General features: G+C 47.8%; 1 protein-coding gene across 2 annotated transcripts; it reads right to left on the reverse strand.

Moving 5' to 3' along the window:
* Positions 1–3,006: 3,006 nt before the first annotated feature.
* On the reverse strand, positions 3,007–21,391 carry ZNF805 (zinc finger protein 805). Of its 2 annotated transcripts, XM_059664992.1 has the most exons (4): positions 21,116–21,391; positions 17,430–17,556; positions 15,693–15,794; positions 3,007–13,120 (listed from the first exon to the last, which is right to left on the reverse strand). In XM_059664992.1, exons 1-4 carry the CDS (start codon positions 21,299–21,301, stop codon positions 11,505–11,507), a joined length of 2,031 nt encoding a protein of 676 aa, XP_059520975.1. In that variant the 5' UTR covers positions 21,302–21,391; the 3' UTR covers positions 3,007–11,504. The 2 variants fall into 2 exon arrangements, with proteins under 2 accessions (XP_059520975.1, XP_059520976.1); XM_059664993.1 differs by lacking the exon at positions 17,430–17,556.
* Positions 21,392–21,664: the final 273 nt, after the last annotated feature.

The following is a 21,664-nucleotide window of genomic DNA, read 5'->3' on the forward strand; positions in this document are numbered from 1 at the left end:
CGCTGACCGATGTTTCTCTTTCATTGGTGTTTCTGACTCTCTATCCCTCTCCCTTCTCTGTAAAAAAAATATATATATATATGTAGGTATATATTAAATATATAAAAATATATATAGCTGAAACCGGTTTGGCTCAGTGGATAGAGCGTCGGCCTGCGGACTGAGGGGTCCCAGGTTCGATTCCGGTCAAGGGCGTGTGCCTGGGTTGCGGGCACATCCCCAGTGGGGGATGTGCGGGAGGCAGCTGGTCGATGTTTCTCTCTCATTGATGTTTCTAACTATCTCTCTCCCTTTCTCTCTGTAAAAGATCAATAAAATATATTAAAAAAATATATATATATAAATATATAAAAATAAAAAAAATATATAAAAATTTAACCATATGTTCAGTGTAGGCTAAAAGTGACAAAACACTGATAAAATAAAGAGGATCTAAATGAGAGACATACCATGTTCATGGACTGGAAGACCCAACATAAGATTCCAAAATTACTAAAATGACCCACAGATTAATTTCTACCAAAATCCCAGCAAGTTCTGTAAATATGTCAAGAACATGATAAATTTATTAAATGATTTTACTGGTTTTTAGAAAAGAAGGGAGGGAGAGGGAGAGATAGAAACATCAATGAGAGCAACATCATCTCGATTGGCTGCCTCCTGCACACCCTTCTGGGGATCCAGCCTGCAACCTGAGCACATGGCCTGACCCGGGAATCAAACGGCCATCTTTTGGTTCCTAAGTCAACACTCAACCACTGAAACACACTGGCCCGGCAAGAACATGATAGCCCTGACCGGTTTGGCTCAGCGGATTGAGCGTCGGCCTGCGGACTCAAGGGTCCTGGGTTCGATTCCGGTCAAGGGCATGTACCTTGGTTGCGGGCACATCCCCAGTAGGGGGTGTGCAGGAGGCAGCTGATCGATGTTTCTCTCTCATCGATATTTCTAACTCTCTATCCCTCTCCCTTTCTCTCTGTAAAAAATCAATAAAATATACATATATATATTTTTTAAAAAGAACATGATAAAAATGTAATGTAAAAAAAAATTTTAATGTAAAGACAAAGGGAAAAATTATATGGAAAGTTAAATAAAATTTTTTTGTTTTATTGCTTAAAGCATTACAAAGGGTATTATATATGTCTCCTTTTTTTTCTCCCCTTGACCCTCCCCTAGCCCTCCAGTAAGGGAGGACAAATTGCCACAGGGTTCTCACGGCAGTGTGAAGGAAACTGCGCCTGCATTTGCCTTTCACTTCTCCGTCTCCTCTTGCTTTAAATATCCCTGAGATAATTTCGCGGTGTTAAACTGCAAAAGATGTGGCCGAAGGTTTTGCTAAGTGCATAGTAGAGATCGGATCACTCTCTTGGATGAATTCTCAGATGAAGAATAAGATTCTAGCCCAGGGATGGCGAACCTATGACACCTCTGACACGCGAACTCATTTTTTTTTTGTTTGATTTTTCTTTGTTAAATGGCATTTAAATATATAAAGTAAATATCAAAAAGATAAGTCTTTGTTTGACTATGGTTGCAAAGATCAAAAAATTTCTATAGGTGACACGGCACCAGAGTTAAGTTAGGGTTTTTCCAAATGCTGACATGCCGAGCTCAAAAGTTTCGCCATCACTGGTGTAAGGGCTTTATAGGATTAATTGGTGGTTTCTTTAAGTCTATCCATTCCTCATAATGCCTCTTTCAAATGTGAGGCATGTTCCTGATAGTACCATGGTGTATCTGTTACAGAAACGCTTCACTACGTGGAGATGCTCAAATACGGTTGTTTTCTGTCGTAACAGAGCTCAGGCCCGGGGACGAGTGGGTGGACTGTGCAGGAACGTGTTAGTGGAACAGGCCTCGACTGCTCAAGTGCTACACGTTCCGAGGAAAGACTGGCCCTAGACCAGCCCGGGGAACAGCACCCGAGTCCTCTGGTTGCCTGGAGCCTGACCCTGGATTGTTTAGTGGCTCCAGGTCTGAGATCTTGAAAAGAGGTAGGTGAGGGGTGTGGGCTCTCGACTGGTTTGTTTGCATCTAAAAGGCACACTCATGCCCAGCTGGTGTGGCTCAGTGGATTGAGCATTGGCCCCTGCACCGAGAGGTCACTGGTTTGATTCCTGGTCAGGGCACATGCCCAGGTTGTGGGTTCGATCCCCGGTAGGGGGCATGCAGGAGGCCGCCAGTCAATGCTTCTCTCTCATCAGTGTTTTTATATATATAAATATATACATATATCTCCCTCTCCCTTCTCTCTCGCAGGCTCACAGGGGAGTCTCTGCTCCTGCTAGGAATCATCTAGCCCTGGGAAGAGCAGTCTCCCTGGTATGAGCAAGGTGCCAGGTGCCAAAGCATCAGAAAAGACATGCTGCCCTAGCCAGTTTGGCTCAGTGGATAGAGTGTCGGCCGGTGAACTGAAGGGTCCCAGGTTCGATTCTGGTCAAGGGCACATGCCTGGGTTGTGGGCTCGATCCCCAGTGGGGGACTTGTAGGAGGCAGCCGATCCATGATTCTTTCATCATGGATGTTTCTATATTTCTCTCTTCCTTCCCCTCTGAAATCAATAAAAAAATAAAAATAAAAAAAAGACAGGGTTAATACATGGATCTCCAAATGACAGAGTGGACAACAATTCCCGTAACGTTACCCAGCAGGTAGGAACAAGGCCAGGAAGTACAACCAGGTGGTCTGCCTAGAGGCCCAGGCTCTCGTCACTGCTCATTTACAATTTAGCTGGGACCATTCATTGTGAGATGTGCAACGTGCCTGTGAGCAAACATATTGTAAATCTCTACCCCGAAAAACACCATGATGACATCACCAAGCTCTTCCAACAACAGAGACGGGAGGAGTGTGGACACAAAGGGGGGCGCACCCAGAGACCAGGTGCCCCGAGATCCCCAGCCCCGAGTCTTCATAGAGGACCTCCCAGCCTCCCCTCCCTCCCAGCGAAACTCGCAGAGGTCGCTGCAAACGTGCCTACGCCTGCAATGACACACGCTTCAGTCTCACGTCATGCACGTTTAATAATACAGGAATTGTCATGATCCCATATTCTTTAATTTTCTCTTTCTTAAAGCAAAGGCTACACATTCCTACAGTGGGAACAGATAGGAAATGAGAAATGGTTAACATCTGTGCAATGGAAACACACAGCTTCAACCTGGCCATCACATCTTTGTAGAAATAATGGCCAATGGAGGGGGTATTTGCAAGTCGAATCCCTTGGAGACAGATCTATGTAGATATATTCGGAGAGACAAGGCCCTTTGTCACCACATGCTCCATACTTTGTCCTCACTCAATTCCATCCGGCCGGGTAAGCATTTCCACGGTGACTTAACTGATGGTTTTCGTTACAATTGTTCACCCGTAGATGAGCCTTCGCCTCAAAGCTGTGACTTATTTTTTATTGTCGCAAACTGTTGTTTCATATTCGCTAGGTGTTCGAACGTCCCGTTCTAGCCGCTGGGAAGAGTTAACGTCGCAGGCTTTCGACTGGTATCCTCCGAGCTTCAGGGTTTGCGCCGGGTCGGGTGGAGTTTGGAACGTGAGGTTTCCCACCACTGCCAGGAAGGACGAATGGCTCGGTGTGCCCGCTGTGTGTGGCAGCCATGTGGCGGACGCTGGTGACCGGCTGCCATCTTCTGGACGTCTAGAGCCTTGGCTGTGTTCTAGACGAAGAGCGCCAATAAAATCCCTGGGCGCCGAGTTCCTAATGAGCTCACCTAGGAGACGCTCCCCACGTCCGGCCATCGCTCACGGATGAAGCTTCACTGAAGCCCGCAGAACTCCGAACGCGGGTCCCTGGTCCCCAAGGGCTGCTGTCCTTGACCCTTTCCCTGGGCCGGGTTGGCTTTGGATTCTTTTGCTGTAAGAAGTCACAGCTGTTGAGTATGCGCATACGCCGAGTCCTCAGTCTCCACTGTGGTCACCCCCGGGGTAGCCACTGTGCCTTGTCAAGTCTTATCGATCCGGCCTTAAAAGCCTGGGTAGTTTCTCTCCGAAGCCAACATGCCCTACACCGACTCCATACGCTGCTTTATCTAACCGCTCTGTGAGGGACCCAGACGCGACAATAAAAACATAGTGTTCTGTGTGGCCATTCACTAGCACGCACGCACGTATTGGTGTTCACCAAGGAAACGAAAAGGTAACATGCACAACATGAGACAGTGGCTGGTTGTGGGATGGTGGGAAAGTGGCTGAGGTCTGGCGTAGGGAAGACAGAAGGTGACGGGATTCGCTGATGGCTTCCAGGCTCCTCAAACACAACGTCTTTCACCAAACACACGTCTTAGCCCTTCCCATCCTTCCCCTCACCTCAAACCCGGACACCGTCTGTCTTTTCTAAGAGATACAGCAGGTTCTGTAGCCTTTAGAGAGCGAGCTTGGCTTCTCCCGCTCAGCCTGAGAGAATGGCCGAGGTGTACTGTCGAATGAGCAAAGGCGGGTGCAGCTAAGTGAGCGTCCCTTGGCCCATTTCAGTAAAAATGAACGGTGACCAGAAGACCCCGAGAGGAAACCCAGGAGAGTGAGAAGGGCGAGGACTCTGCAGCCGCCCTCACCGGCCCCCAACCCCGACTCTCCGGCTTCCTCATCGATTGCGCATCTCGGGGGAAATTCCGTAACCTTCCTGTTCCTTAGGTTTTCTCATCGGTAAGATGGGGGTAACATTACCTGCCACACAGACATGTTGCAAAGGGTAAGTGGTGATGTGTGTAAAACATTCCCAATAGTGGCTGACACATACTAATACCATGTGTCTGCTCACTCTTACTTTTTTATTTTATTTTATTGATTTTTTACAGAGAGGAAGGGAGAGGGATAGAGAGTTAGAAACATCTATCAGCCGCCTCCTGCACATCTCCCACGGGGGATGTGCCTGCAACCAAGGCACATGCCCTTGACCGGAATCGAACCTGGGACCCTCGAGTCCGCAGGCCGACGCTCTATCCACTGAGCCACACCGGTTAGGGCTCACTCTTACGATTATTATGGGGCATCCATCACCTTGGCTACATGACACACGCATAAGCACACAGAGTGTATGCATTCGGAGGAGAAGGTGTGGATGACCGATAGGTAACAGACATGAGAAACACGGAACCTGGAGGTACGGGTTGGAAGTGTAGATCATGGTGAGTAAAATGCCTTGAGGGACTCGGCGCGCCCGTGGAACGCATCCCACGTGAGAAAGCAATGGCCGTGGGTGGGTCCTAGGAAGCACAACGGTTCAACAGATGGAAGACACGGGTCCTCTGAAGAAGAAGGGAAGGAGCTCAAGGAAACCAGGAAAGGACCTTCAAGCCAGAGAGGAGGGCAGCCGTGAAAGGCCCGATAATGGGGGTGGGGGATGGGGAGGGGAAGGGGCAGAGGGAGCTCAGTGAGACCTGCTTAAGTCAGCAGAAGGTGGCAGAGGCCATTAAAAACAGTTTACTGATTTTTAGAGAGACAGAGGGAGATAGAAACATCTATGTGAGAGCACAACATTGATCGGCTGCCTCCCGCACGCCCCCTACTGGGGATCGAGTCCGCGACCTGGGCACGTGCCCTTGACCCAGAATCAAACCAGCAACCTGGTGCACCGGATGCCACCCAAGCAACTGAGCCACAGCGGGCAGGGCGACAGAGACCATTCCACTCCCCAGCTGTCAGTGGAGTGAAAGGGATGGGAGGACGAGGGGGCAAAAGCAGACACAAGAGCGACACAGAATGTGTCAGAGAGAGAAGGGAGGCTGGCAGAGCTCAACGGGCATGTGGGGCAGAAAGGGACTTGAACGCAGGTATCGATTATGAGGCTAGAAGGGGATAAAGAGGGAAAAGTTAAAGACCAAGCAGTGGGGGCGTAAAAGCAAGCGGAGGTCTTAGACCAACCGGGGAGAGGTGGCACGTGTTCAGCCCGAGAGGGAAGAGCGATCCTGGAAGAGGACTGACGCCTTCTCCTCTGAGGCTGGAACAGGGTTTCACAGGAAGCTTTCCTGGCGAGCACAGCTCTGGACGCTCAGGCGATCGCCTCTATCGTATTGTTCTGAAGAAATACTTGTGGACGGACACCGACATGGGGACTCCAGGCCTTCCATTCCTCCCGAGGACCATGGCTTTGGACTACTGCGGTTTGGCCCGTGTCCTCGGAGTCCTTCCCTGGCATTATGAACGAGCAAAGGAAGAGAAGAGGTATAAGAGGACCAAATGAAAATTAGACGATGGAAAAATGCAAAATGCAAACTCACTGGGTGAGCTCAACGGATTAGATATGAGAGAGAGAAGAAATCAGGGAGCTGAAAGAAAGATAAAAGGGAATTAATCGGCCTGAGCGACAGGGAAAAACAGATGGGGGGGGGAGCGGCGGATGTAGAGGCGAGCCTGAAGGACTCAGGGGCAAACACAAGAGATCTACTGTGCACGTGACTGAAGTCCCCGAAAGGAAGGAGAGAGTGTGGGGTCGAAGGAAGTATCAGAAGAATTAATAACTAGAAAGTCCCCAAATTTGGCAAAGGGCCTACACCAACAGATTGGAAAAGCCGAGCAAACACACAGCATAAACCCTCCCAAACGTCACGCCAGGCGACATCCTAACCAAACGTCTGGGCTTTATGTGCAAAGACAGAACCGCTCTGAAAGCCGCTCCACAGGAAGGGGGCACTGCAGAGGGGAACCGTGGGTCCAACGGCGGCAGATTCCGCAGCTGAGACCAAGGGAGACAGGACACAACATGCTTTTCAAGTAGTCAAAGCGCCGATCCCAAATCCTAGATCCCACAGAAACATCCTTGGAGAATAAAGGGCGCGTAACGACATTTTTTAAAAATATATATTTTTATTGATTTTTTACAGAGAGGAAGGGAGAGGGATAGAGAGATCAGAAACATCGATGAGAGAGAAACATCCATCAGCTGCCACCTGCACACTCCCTACTGGGGATGTGCCCACAACCAAGGTACATGCCCTTGACCGGAATCGAACCTGGGACCCTTTTCAGTCCGCAGGCCGACGCCCTATCCACTGAGCCAAACTGGTTAGGGCGACATTTTTAAATGAAGAAAAACGAAACCATTTGTTATCAGAAAGACCTACCCCAGAAGGGATAGGAGTTGGTGAAAAAGAAAGGAAACGTTAACAGGAGAAACCCTGGGATTTCAGGAAAAAGGAAAGCACACGGAATGGGTAAAAGTGAAGGTGAACAGGCTGCTTCTCTCGAGGTTTGTAAAAATGGTTCAAAGGTGGAACAAACCAATCACCAAGTAGGATGCTCAGTGTCTGCAAATACTTAAGACAGTTATTTTAAAGAATGCGGAGTGTAAGGTGACTTTGTATGTACCCTTTTGGTCCCAAGATTATGACCAGAGGGATAGGAAGAAAAAAAAAAAAAGAAGGAATGGGGAGTGTGAAGGGACCCAATGAAAATGAGGTTTCTACACCTCAAAGGGCTCAAATGTTGATGATGTAGCTGTGATGTCATGTACATACAATACCTAGTGTGAGTGCTACAATACAGAGAGATATACTCAACCACATCATAGATGTGTCATACAGAATTCTCAAAATTAAAGTAACCACAGGAAGCCAACACAACAACAGGGAGCAACAAGAAGGAAACAAAAACAAAATCATAAAATGGCAGACTTAAGCCCTAACATATCAAAAATAATTTTAAATTTAAATGGTCTAGCCCTAACTGGTTTGGCTCAGTGGATAGAGCGTCGGCCTGCGGACTGAAGGGCCCCGGGTTTGATTCCAGTCAAGGGCATGTACCCTTGTTGTGGACACATTCCCAGTGGGGAGCGTGCAAGAGGCAGCTGATCGATGTTTCTAGCTCTCTATCCCTCTCCCCTTCTCTCTGTAAAAAAATCAATAAAAACATATTTTAAAAAAAATTTAAATGGTCTAAATATGTCAATTTAAAACCAGAAATTAGTAAAGTGGATAAAAAGAAAGCATGACCCAAGTATATGCTATTCACAGAAACTTACTTTAAATGTGATGATATATAGATAAGGTTGAAAACGAAATTACGGAAAAATATAAAACCATGCGAACATTAACCAAAAAATGCACCAGACACTATATTAATATCATTTAAAGTATACTTCAAAGCCAATGTACAGGGCAAGAAGGGGTATTACACAATGGTGAAAGGGTCAATGGACCAAGATGACATAGCGATCCTAAATGTGTATGCATCAAACACCAAAGCTTTGAAATACATGGAGTAAAAACTGAGAGAACTTAAAGGAGGAACAGACAATTCCACAATTACACTGCAGGACTTCAATACCCGCCTTTCAACTACTGAACTACTACACAGAAAGTGAGCAAGGATCTAGAAAATCTGAATAACATCATCAACCAACAGGACTGTGTAGACATTTAAAGAAACTCCAGCCAACAGTAGGAAACACATTTTCTTCAAGCAGCCGTACAGAAGATTCATCAAGATAGACTATATAATGGATGATAAAAGAAAAACCCACAGCAAATTTAAACAGCCATGTCACACACACAATGAACTAGAAATCAACAAAAAGAGAGTGTGAGCCCGGCCGGTGTGGCTCAGTGGTTGAGTGTCAACCCACGAACCAAGAGGTTGCCAGTCCGACTCCCCGTCAGGGAACATGCCTGGGTTGAGGGCTCGATCCCTAGTAGGGGGCGGGCAGGAGCAGCTACTTGATGATGTCTCTCATCGATGTCTCTATCTCTCCACCCCTCTCTCTTTCTCTCTCTCTAAAAATCAATAAAAAAGTATTTTAGAAAAAGAGCATGAAATATGCCACACACTTGAAAAGTCAACAACATACTTTGTAAATAATCCATGGTTTAGAGAAGAAGTCTTGAACGAAAAAATATTTAGAACTGAATGAAATGTAATTAAAATGTATTAATACTTGTGAGATGAAGCTAAAACAGTGCACTGGGGGGGAAATGATAGAATTTAATGCTTACAATAGAAAAAATAATCTCAAGTTAATAACCTAAGCATCCACCTCAAGGAACTAGAGGAAAACACAACCAACGCAAGTAGAAAAAAGAATATACTAAAGATCAGGAAATCTGTGAAATTAGGAACAGAAAGGTAACAAGCAAACACCGATATAAAGTGCTGGTTCTTTGAAATGATAAAAAAAGCAATAAGTACTAAGAAGACTGACAAAATAAAAAGGGTTGAAAGATTTCAAAATCAGGAATAAAACAGGGTAATAAACAAATTCTACTGCCAAAATAATAATAAAAGAATACTTGAAGCAAATAAAAAATTTACATGAAGTAGAATAATCCCTAGAAAAGGACAATGAAAATTCATCCAATATGCAATAGATACTCTAAATAGTTCTATCCATATTAAATAAAATAAATACCTAATTAAAAAGCATCCAGAAGAACACCCTCCAGGACTAAATGATTCTCTGGAGAACGCTGCCGAACATTAAAAGAACAAGTAAAATCAATTCTACGCATTGTCTTCTAAACAACAGAAGAAGGAGCAGCTCCCAGCACTGGCTGGGAGGCGGAATCACCTGCACACCCAAACCAGACACTGACAGTCAGTACAGAAAGCCAAACAAGCAAAACCAAAGAACGGAAATAAGGAAAAGAACCTAAATATCGTTATCTTTTGTGAAAATAGAGGAAATCTTCCTCAGTAAAAATATTAGCAGACTGAATACTGTAATACATAAAAATAATTAGATGCCATGACCAAGTAGGGCTCATTCCAAGGACAGAAAGCTGGTTCAATATTTAAAACAGTGGTGAGGAGTGGGGGGAGGGGGGAAAAGATGGGGTGGGTGGAAGTGGAAGAGGGTATAGGGTAAATGGTGATGGGAAAAAAAGAAAAGAAAAAATATTTAAAATATCATACCAACAGGCTACAGAAAAAAGCAAACAAACATGGTTATATCAACTAAGAGAGAAAAAGCATTTGACAAAATTCAACACCCGTTCAAGATAACAAAAAACCTCAGAAAATGAGGAACATGGGACACCTTCTGAACTCGGTAAGAAACCTCTATGAAGAAAACCTAAGACGAACATCAGACGTAATGATGAAAAACGGAGTGTTTCCCCTCTAATATTTCTCACTACTTCTACTCAACATTATATTGGAAATCCTAGCTAGTGCAGTAAGACAGGAAAAAGAAGAGGTAATGGAGAGGAGAAGAAAAAATAAAAACCATCCCTATTTTTCTTTGTAGAAAAATCCCAAGCATTCTAACACATAAATGGTTACAGTTCAGAAAGTTTGCAGGATGCCAGAATAACATCCAAAAATGATCTGTATAATACCAAAGACTGATAAAAATTGGACAAGACCTGCTATTGACCTTTATAAAACAGTAGAGATAAACAATGCTGCAATATAGACACACACCATGTTAAATAACTGGAAGACTCAATGCAGTCAAGATGCCTGTTCTCAACAAATTGATCCACCTGCCAATTTAACTCAATTTCTATCAAAACTTGCTATTTTGGGGGTAAAAAAAAAAAATCAAGTATATCTAAAACTTTACATAGAAATTAAAGTGGGAGTGATAAATAAGTTTCAAATAAAAAAATGTGGATAAAAGAATCACTTTACCCAATTTAAAAAATTTACCATTTAACTATAGCCATCAAGTCAACCAACAGTACAGAACCAAAAAATGTCCCAGTACTGGGTCTTAAAAACCACGTCTTCACATTTAAAGAACCATTTTGTTCTTTAAAAAGCAAAGCCTTACCCAGTGTTACCCGGTGCAATAAAATGTGACTGTCCATACGTGTACTCGAATCCCCTCAAACAAAAAAGTATTTATGGTTCAAGCCTTCATATTTCTCAAAAAAATTAAACTCCTTAAGAGTAGAGACAGTGGCCTGCCGGCGTGGCTGTTGGCTGAGCACTGCCCCATACACTGACAGACGGTGGGTCCAATTCCCAGTCAGGGCACATGCCTAGGTTGCAGGTTCGATCCCTGGTTGGTGTGTGTCTGGCAGGCAACCGCTGGGGGTTTCTCCCCCCACCCCTCTCTACAAGTAATGGGAACATGTCCTTGGGTAAGGATTTTTTTTTCTTCTTCAAGAATACAGACAATGTTTTAGAACAAGGATGTTCATTGAAAGTTTTCAGACCTGCCTTCAACTGTGTACTTTCTGGACAATGGACAGCAGTGAATGTATGCACAAGACACATACAGACCCTAGTCCTTCACCTCTCACACAACACTCTCCTCCTGCCAATGAGACTAAGAAATCCATGACCAAGTGCCATAGGCGTGGCCGGAGTCTGAAGAAACTGGGGGTAGCTCCTTTTCTCTTCCGACTCTCTCCCTTCTTTTTAAGAAGAAATTCCTGAGATAACACTGCCGGGTAAACTAAGGAGAAAGATAGAGTGGGAAGTTTTCTAAGTGCCTGATAACCACTGGGTCTCTCTCCTGAATAAACTCCCACACGTAGAATAAGGCTCCAGGCGGGGTCGGTTTCCAACATGACTCATGAGAAGACCACTGACATCTTGCAACGGGTTTTTCACAGGGACGACAACCCTGGGGTTTCTCTTTGGTATGAATGATTGGAGTCTGAGTACGGTGATTCTTCTGGCAAAACATTCTCCACAGTGTTTACATTCAAAAAGTCTTTCCCCAACAGGAGTTCTTGGAGGTTGACTGAGGATTGTCCGCTGGCGAAGGGCCTTTCCACGTGTGTTACACTGACAGGGTTTCTCCCAGAATGCATCCTTTGATGCTGGGTGAGGGATGAGCTACGGCTGAAGGCCTTCCCGCACTCACCGCACTCATAGGGCTTCTCCCCGGTGTGGATGATGGCGTGTCGGATGAGGTTAGTGCTCCAGCAGAAGGTTTTCCCACACTCCGTGCACTCATAGGGCTTCTCTCCGCTGTGAATCCGCTGGTGCCTCGTGAGGCCTGACCTGCGGTTGAAGGCCTTCCCGCACTCACCGCACTCATAGGGCTTCTCTCCAGTGTGGATGCTGAAGTGCCGGATGAGGTCAGCCCGATTGCTGAAGGCTTTGCCACATTCCTTGCACTCGAAAGGCTTTTCTCCCGTGTGGGCCCTCTTGTGCAGGATGAAAGTGGAGCAGTGGGTGAAGGCCTTGCCACACTCGCCGCACACGTATGGCTTCTCCCCGGTGTGGATCCGCTGGTGCCTCTTGAGGTATGACCTGTGGTTGAAGGCCTTCCCGCACTCGAGGCACTCGAAGGGCTTTTCCCCCGTGTGGATGACGTAGTGGTGGATGAGGGCCGCGCTCTCGCAGAAGGCTTTCCCACACTCACTGCACTCATAGGGCTTCTCCCCAGTGTGAGTCTGCTGGTGCCACATGAGGTATGACCTGTGTTTAAACACCTTTCCACACTCGAAGCACTCATAGGGGTTCTCACCGCTGTGGATGATGTAGTGCCGAATGAAACCTGGCCTGTCTCGGAAGGCTTTTCCACACTCCTTGCACACGAAGGGCTTCTCTCCAGTGTGGCTCCTGTTATGGAGGACGAAAGTCGAGCGGTGGGTGAAGGCCTTGCCACATTCATCGCACTTATAGGGCTTCTCTCCACTGTGAATCCGCTGGTGTTGTGTCAGGTGTGACTTGCGGTTGAAGGCCTTCCCACACTCCATGCACTTATAGGGCTTCTCCCCTGTGTGGACCATGTGGTGTTGAAGGAGGTAAGTGCTCTTACTAAAGGTTTTCCCACACTCCGTGCATTCATAGGGCTTCACTCCGGAGTGAATCCTCTCATGTCGAGCCAGGAGGCGTTTCTTGTTGAACACTTTCCCACATTCACTGCATTTGAAGATACTCTCGTCTTCCCGAGTCATGTGATCTTGACCTAATCTGCATGAGCCATGCTCCAGGAGAGCTCGCAGTGCAGGGGCACGAATACCCTCCGCTGTCCCCCAGCCGCCATGTTCAGCGCGGGATTTCCTAGGAAGCTTCTCCTTCTGCAGGTCTATCCCTGATTCCCACTGTCCCTCTCGCACTTCCAATGGCCCATTCTGATCCGTGGTTTGGTCCACCTGGAAGTCTTCTGGGGATTCAGCTCCGTGTGTTAGTTGCTCCAGAAGTGAGGCTCTCTCAGACAGGGCAAGCTCACATGTAGTGGGTTCTGTGATTCTAGCTTTTCCCTTCTCACCTGAAAGAAATCCAATGCACAACAGGGCCTGTTACTAATGCCAACATAAACACACACACACAAATTCCCCACCATTTCAGTGATTTAAAAAAAGGTGAAAATAGTGCTTTCTGTGTTTGCTTGTTTTACCTCTGAATACAAGGACTGCAAATTTTTTCTTTTCTAGTCCCTGGACTGTGGACACCTTGAATGGGAGACAAAGGGAAGTAGCTGGGTTACAGGGTGGAGTGCAGAGAAAAAACAGTAAACTCCAGAGAGGATATTTATGCAAACAGGTAACTCACTTGGGCCCCTATATAGTTTATGCCGAAGAGATGACTCAGGGCAAGGCCTAGCCATGCTAGAAAGACTAACCATATGCTTAGAGGGTTGGGACACTGAGCTATATGATAACAACTGGGCTTCTAGAAAAAGAGGGGGGCAGGAGACTGTGTCATCATGTTGTGGTGACCCCCAATTTCACTGTTACAAATTAAACATAATTAAAGCATAGTGATTAATCACAAAAACAATATGTAATTATATATGTGTTTTCCGATGGTCTTAGGCGACCCCTGTGAAAGGGTCATTCGACCCCCAAAGGGATCGCGACCCACAGGTTGAGAACCGCTGTACTAGACAAAGACTTTTAAAAATCATCTTGTCTGAACGTACCCAATCTTGTCTGATCTCAGAAGCTAAGCAGGGTCGGGCCTGGTTAGTACTTGGATGGGAAATCACCTGGGAATACCAGCTGCTTTAGTCTTAAAATAGTAATAATAAATTAAATAGAATTTCTGAAACACAATACTACCAACAACTGTACACCAACAAAATGGATAACCTAAGTGACATGGACAAATTCCGAAAAACACAAAACCTACCAAGACCTATTCATGGAGAAAAAAAACATATGAATAAACCTATAATAATTAAGGAGATTGGATTTACTAATCAAATATCTCCCAACAAAGTAAAACACTGGACCTGGTAACTTTACTGGCGAATTCTACCAAACATTTCTAAAGAACTAATACCGATCCTTCTCAAACTCGTTTAAGCTCATTCTCAGACTATCAATATCATGATAATAAAGCTAACGCACTAGAAGAAAACAAAACTGCAGACAAAACAATCTCTCTCATGAAAACTGATGCAAAAATCCTCAACTAGAGAGTGGCAAACTAAAATGCAGTGGCATATTTAATGGACCACACACCATGACCACCCGGGGTTTATTCCTGTAATGCAAGGTTGGTTTGACACATGACAACTGATCAGTGTGATACACATTAACAAAATGGGAGGGGAAAGGCAACACGATTATCTCAATTGATGCAATAAATACTGCTTGCCGGAACCGGTTTGGCTCAGTGGATAGAGCATCGGCCTGCGGACTGAAAGGTCCCAGGTTCGATTCCGGTCAAGGGCATGTACCTGGGTTGCGGGCACATCCCCAGTAGGAGATGTGCAGGAGGCAACTGATCGATGTTTCTCTCTCATCGATGTTTCTAACTCTCTATCTCTCTCCCTTCCTCTCTGTAAAAAAATCAATAAAATATATTTAAAAAATAAATAAATAAATAAATAAATAAATACTGCCAATAGCTTGCTTTTCATGAGCCACTTTCTTTGTCTCAGACACTGTGCAAAGCAGTTTTAGGCATTAATGTATTACATGATTACACCCCCAAACAACCCAATGACAAAAACACCATTTTTACTAGCATCTTCCTGGGACAGACCGAGTGTAGCAGACCACACTCACCTCAACAAATGCTCGGCGACTCAGACTGGACACACAGCCTCACCACGACGCCCAGCCCCATACCCAGGTGTCCAAACACCTAGTTCGCCTCAGTGGGATGTGAGGGGAACTGGTGTTTGTGGGAGGGGGTGTGACAGCCTTCCTTCCTCCCTCCAGTCTCCTCGGCCAGCTTGAGGATGTCAAGGCAGCCTGACAGCCACACACTGACAATAGAACCCACACAGGTCCCTGAAAACCATGTGGCACAGAGCTCCCTGCCGACCCCACGTGAGTGAGAAAAAGCTACCATATGCTGGGCAACGAGACGCTGGAGCCTGTCTGACCCAGCAGCTACTTTAACTTATACAAGACACAAGACCGTGCCACTCACTACAGCCACAGCGCTGGCAACCAGCAAGCCAGGCTCTGAGCCCCAGACAGATCTTAGCTCCTACACCTCTGTCCTCCATGACATCAGAGGGCCCACAGGTCAAAGGGCTCCATGGCTTGCCCTGGCTAGTGTGGCTCAGTGGGTTGGGTGTCATCCCATGCACTGAAAGGTTACCGGTTTGACTCCCCGTCAAACACAGCTGTGGTGAGGCTGTGTGTCCAGTCTGGGTTGCAGGCTTGATCCCCGGTAGGGAGCATGCAGTTATTCTGCTCTCACATCTCACATCGATGTTTCCCTCCCTTCCCCTCTCTCTAAAAAATCAATAAAAAAATATTTTGGGAAAAGGGCTCCATGGCTTCCAAACCAGCAGACAGGCCACAGGAAGCTTCCCAGTCAGCGGTCTCCTCCAGGCCTCAGGGCGGCAGGCCTTCCGTTTGCCAAGCCTCGACTCCTACCTGGACAGGCGCCTCGGGAGAGATCTGTCTTCACCATCCACAGCTCCCGCCCCGGGTCCGGCTCCGGCTGGTAGATCAGCTGCGGTCTGGGAACAGGGCACCCTGTTCATGGAGAAGGAAAGAGGACGTGAGGATTTAAAAAAAGGATTGAAGACATAAAGGTATTTGTGAAAGGAAATAAAATCTCTCAATCTAGTCTGGGACAAGACCTCAGAAGGAAGCTGCTTCCATCCACACAAAGTGTTGACGTAGGACCTGAACCAAAGACAGGCCATACCGACATGGAGTTTCTATTCCTAATACTAAGTCAGAAACTAATACAGAGTGTAATCACACTCAGAGGACAGTGTCAGCAACTTAAAAGCATCATTTCGTTTCAAAATCAAAATGAACTTCTGGAAAAAACTGACATACCTAAAATATGTACTCCTTTCAGTCAAAACAAGGTATGTGTCTTCACTGATCTGTCTTTTCCCCCATTTTTAAACATGTATTGATTTGAGAGGAAAAGGGGGTGCGGGAGAGGGAGACAGAGACAGAAAAGGAGAGAGAGAACACTGGCTTGTTCCACTTACGTGTGTGTTCATCGGCTGATTCTCGTATGTGCCCTGCCCAGGATCACACCCGCAGCCTGGGCGGACCAGACAACGCTCTAACCAACTGAGCTACCGGGCCAGGATCTAGGTCTTTTTTTTAGATCCACAGACAAGACGAAGATTCCACCTCAGGATTCCCTCAGAGCATCACCAGCAAGTACGCACTGTGACCAGCCCCACGTTATAGATGAGGAAGCCAAGGCTCAAGCAGGTAGCGTGATGTGCCGAGGAGGACAGAGTGGTGGGTGGCAGCGCCAACGTGCAAGGCCCGTCTAGCCTTGTCTGCTGCCTTGGCTGTTTCCCCACCCCGGCCCCAGAGGCGCTGAGTCCAGACACGAGGGTACGAGAGTCCTGAGAGTCACAGCGACAGCAGAGCAGCAGGGGGTCCTCAGTGCCGACCTGGTCACAGCAGGCGTTGTTCTGAGCCTTTCCCCAAGTCGCCCATGTGCCCTGCCGCACTCCTGAGAAGCAGCTGTCACATTAACCCATTTTCCCAGTAACGCACTACGGCACAGAGAGGTTCAGTGACTTGCCCAAGGCCACACAGCTTTCCAGGAGCAGAGCTGTATTAAACATCAAGATCCTGGCACTAGACACTTGTCCCCCAAACACTCTACTCAGGACGAACCCTTGTGGGGCCAGCAGCACGAGGCTGGTCTTGTCCACGGCAGGATGTACAGCATCCCTGGGCTCTGCCCACCAGATGCCACTACCACCCACACCCAGCTGTGACCATCAAAGTGGCCACCAATACTGGGGAACTGGATGAGAGAAGGTGAAGGGAATAAGCAAAAAAAACCCAAATATATATATATAACACACAGACATAGTGTGACGGGCGAACAACCGTGTGGTGACAGCTAGAGGGAAAGTGGGATGGGGTAGATGGAGATGGGGTGGGGGTGGCGGGGAGAACAGTTTATTGATTTTTAGAGAGAGAGGAAGGGAGAGGGAGAGAAAGAGAAACATCGCTGTGAGAGCATAGCATTCAATTGGCAGCCTCCATGGGAGATGCAGCCTGCAACCCGGGCCTGTGCCCTGACTGGGAATCCAGCCAGCAACCTTTCGGTGCATGGGGACGACACCCAACCAGACGTGGGACAAGGAAGTCGCGGGCCCCCCACCGAGGGGGAGGACTCACCCAGCGACGCCAGGAGCCTGCAGTTCTCCAGCATCACCTCCTGGTACAGGGTCCTCTGGGCCACGTCCAGCTGCCCCCACTCCTCCTGGGAGAAGGTCACGGCCACGTCCTCGAAGGTCACAGACACCTGGGAAGCAAAGCAGAGGTCGCAGCGACGGCCTTGGGGCTGCTGATGGGATCAGCGAGCGTCTCTGGGTCGTGGTCCAGGGGCAGACGTCAAGGCCCAGAGCGCCAGGCCCCTGCTGGGTCCTGCCAGGTGCCTGCCCCATGCTGGGGGCTTCACATCATGTCTCCCCCCAACCCCTAATTACAGCTGACATTCAATATTCTTTGACATTAGTTACATCATGTGCTAAAGTGACTAAAAGTCCCCAGCTCCTTTTTATCTATAGTGAATAAATACATCGGCCTATAAACACCGCTGTCCAGAAATACGGAAATACAAGGACAAACATTTGCAGTCAGGTGTCTGCTTGCCGACAGCCAGAACAATTCACAAAGGGGTAAAATGAAAGATCCCAGAACCACTTGACAAGTCCCCTGCTCTCAAGCCATCCTTTTCACCAGTGGCTCCTGACAGCCCTGTGCTGAGCAGGCCCACTCGTTAAATACCAATAATCCAGCCACTCCACTCTCAGATGCACAGCCTTACTACTGCAGATGATTTAAATGCTCCCAGATCTTCAGTCTTTCCTAAAATCTCTCAAACAAGCAGCAGCTGGCATCAGTGTGCCCCAAACCTATCAATAAAAGGCCCAAGACCCAGCACTAGCACTAGCCTGCCTTGCTTTGCAGCTGGGCCTCACCTGGGCACTTCCAAGCCCAATACAAATAGCAGCCATCTGCAGATCTCTCTGCCGCTCCTGCCAGGTGGCCCCAGGCAGTGGCTGACTCTGTACCTCCCGGGAGGCCCCAGAGCCAGTGCACCCGGTGGACGGCTTCAGACCACACCAGATTACAACTCTACACACCCACAAGCAACACACTCCAGGGGTAGACTCAGTGAGCATCAAAGCCCCACTGAAATGAGTCCTGCCCCATAGGGTGCTTCCTGCACAGCAGTTCTTCCATTATAGTCAGAGCTGGTCCTCACAGCCAATTGGCCTGAAGGTCAATTCCTCTCAGTGACGCCAACAGCAATCAAGGCTCAACTACAAGACTGCACACAGCCCACACAGGGTGCACCTAGAGTGTCCGTCTCAGGTGACTGGGGAGGCTAAACCACTGGGCCCTACAGGACACCTACTACACAAGGCCACATTACCAATTCCGGAGATATAGCAGCTCTACCTAATATATAGAAACAAATATACAGAAGCAGCCAAAATGTGGAGACAAAGAAACATGTCACAAATGAAAGAACAGAAGAAATCACCAGAAAAAAAGAAATAAATGAAACGGAAGCAAGCAGACTACTGGATACAGAGTTCACAACAATTGTTATAAGGTTGCGCAAAGATCTTAATGAGAGCTTCAAGGGGCTTAATGAGACTTTCAAGGACCTTAGTGAGAATTTCAAAGACATGAAAAAGGACCAGTCAGGAATTAAGTATACACTAACTGAAATAAAGAATACCTTACAGGGATTTAACACTAGAGCAGAGGATTCCGAGAATCAAATACACGATTTGGAATATGAGGAAGCAAAAAACATTCAATCAGAAGAGCAAAAAGAAAAAGAATCTAAAAAATATGAAGATAGTGTAAGGAGCCTCTGGGACACCTTCAAGGGTACCAACATTCAATTAAAGTTTTCTTGACTTAATATTTCAATTAAACACTCAGCAATTTCTCGTAAATGAATTGGTCCATATATAGGAGCCCTGCAGTATTACTCATTTCTGGGTGGGATACTCACGTCATGTGCAAATTTGGGGCAGGTAGGTAAGAATAGAAAAACCAGCTAGGGTCTCCACGTTTACTACCAGACGATATATGTTTAAATAATGTAAACTCCCGGCCCTGGCCGGGTAGTTCAGCTGGTTAGAGCATCCTCTGGACACACCAAGGCTGCAGGTTCCCTCCCGTGCAGGGCACATGCAGGTGTCAGCCAATGAATGCAGAAATGAGTGGAACAATAAATTGTTTTGTTGTGTTTTTCTTTTTTTCATCTTGCTCTCGCTCTCCCTTCCCCTCTTTTTTTTTTTTTTTTTTTTTTTAATATATTTTATTGATTTTTTACAGAGAGGAAGGGAGAGAGATAGAGAGCCAGAAACATCGATGAGAGAGAAACATCGATCAGCTGCCTCCTGCACATCTCCCACTGGGGATGTGCCCGCAACCCAGGTACATGCCCTTGACCGGAATCGAACCTGGGACCCTTCAGTCCGCAAGCCGACGCTCTAGCCACTGAGCCAAACCGGCTTCGGCTCCCTTCCCCTCTTAAAAAAAAAAAATCAACAAATAAAAATAAAAACATCCTATATAATAAAACCCTAATATGCAAATCGACCAAATGGTGGAACGACCAGTCGCTATGATGAGCACTGACCACCAGGGGGCAGACGCTCAATGTAGGAGCTGCTCCCTGGTGGTCAGTGTGCTCCCACAGGCGGTGCACTGCTCAGCCAGAAGCCGGGCTCATGGCTGGAGAGCACCTCCCCTGCAGAGCTAAGGACCCCTCGCGGGGAGTGGGCCTAAGCCGGCAGTTGGACATACCCCAAGGGCTCCCAGACTGCAAGAGGGTACAAGCTGGGCTGAGGTGACCACCCCGCCCCCCTGCCACCAGTGCACCAATATCATGCACCAGGCCTGTAGTGTGTGTGTGTGTGTGTGTGTGTGTGTGTGTGTGTGTATGTATTTACTTATATATAGGCTCTCTGACATGCAATTACACAGCATTCTGTATAACTGGTTAGGGTGCAGCAGTGTACATGGCTTTCCCTAGCTGGTTAAGCTGGAAGTGGGTAAAAATTTGAAACAGGGTCCCGCCGGCCTGGCTCAGCGGCTGACCATCTATGAACCAGGAGGCCAGGGTTCAATTCCCCATCAGGGCACGTGCCCAGACTGCAGGCTAGATCACAGCCCATCATTGATTCTCTCTCATCACTGACGTTTCCATCTCACTCTCTCCCTTTTCTTCTCCGAAATCAATACAAATATATTTTTTAAGTATATTTTATTGATTTTTTTACAGAGAGGAAGGGAGAGGGATTGAGAGCTAGAAACATTGATCAGAGAGAAACATCGACCAGCTGCCTCCTGCACACTCCCCACTTGGGATGCGCCGGCAACCAAGGTACATGCCCTTGACCAGAATCGAACCCGGGACCCTTCAGTCCGCAGGCCGATGCTCTATCCACTGACCAACACCGGTGAGAACAATAAAAATATGTTTAAAAATGAGGAAAAGGGGTGGTTATTAATCAGGTCCTGGCCACTTGGGGCCGCAGGGACCGCATTACTGGTTAGCCCCCGCCCGGTCACTGCAGATGGGAGCGGCCGGCCCCTGCGTTGCGCATGCGCTGTGGGGGGTAGTCTCCCGGGCAGGCGGCTGCCGGCTGAGGGGTTGGGGGGTCACCTCTGTGTTTCCGCCTCCGCCCCTTCGGGTGCTCGGCCTCTCGCGTCCTGACAGCGGGGAGAACGCGACAAGCCAGCCCCCCTTTAAACCAACCACAAGGACAAAGCGGGACCCCACGACCACGACTGACGTGGCCGCCGCCGCGCCCGCACCGCCGTCCGCTCACCTGCGCCAGGTCCCCCTGCGCCGCCATCGCGGGACCCCGCGGCGAGAGCCGGGCCCAGACGGGCGGCGGCCGAGGCGGGGCCCGCGGGCTCAGGCGGCCGCCCCCTTCCCCCTGCCCGCCGGGCGACCCGGGCCTGCGGCCGCCCTCCCCGCTCCAGGGCCGCGTCCTCGCCTCCGTTCCGCTCATGTTCCCAGAGCCGCCCGGGAAGCGGCCACACACGGCAACCGCTTCGCCACAGCTGGCAGCTGGCGTGGACGGCACCGTCGCGCGCAAATGACGGAGGGCTCTAAGTGACCGGAAGTCACGCCTCCACCAGCGGAAACGCCCCTGCCCTGGCGCGCAGTTTTCTGGGTAATGTAGTTTTTCCTCTGCAAACGGGCTGCAGGGCTGCAGGGCGGCAGGGCTGCAGGGCAGGGCAGCATTGCTGGAGCTGGTGGTCCTCCGGGTGTTTTTTTCTTTTCTTTTGTTTGTGTGTGTTTTCTGATTTTTATTTTATTTTTAATATATTTTTATTGATTTCAGAGAGGAAGGGAGAGGGAGAGATAGAAA

This window comes from Myotis daubentonii, chromosome 15, assembly GCF_963259705.1.
Source record: "Myotis daubentonii chromosome 15, mMyoDau2.1, whole genome shotgun sequence".
Classification (NCBI taxonomy): Eukaryota; Metazoa; Chordata; class Mammalia; order Chiroptera; family Vespertilionidae; genus Myotis; species Myotis daubentonii.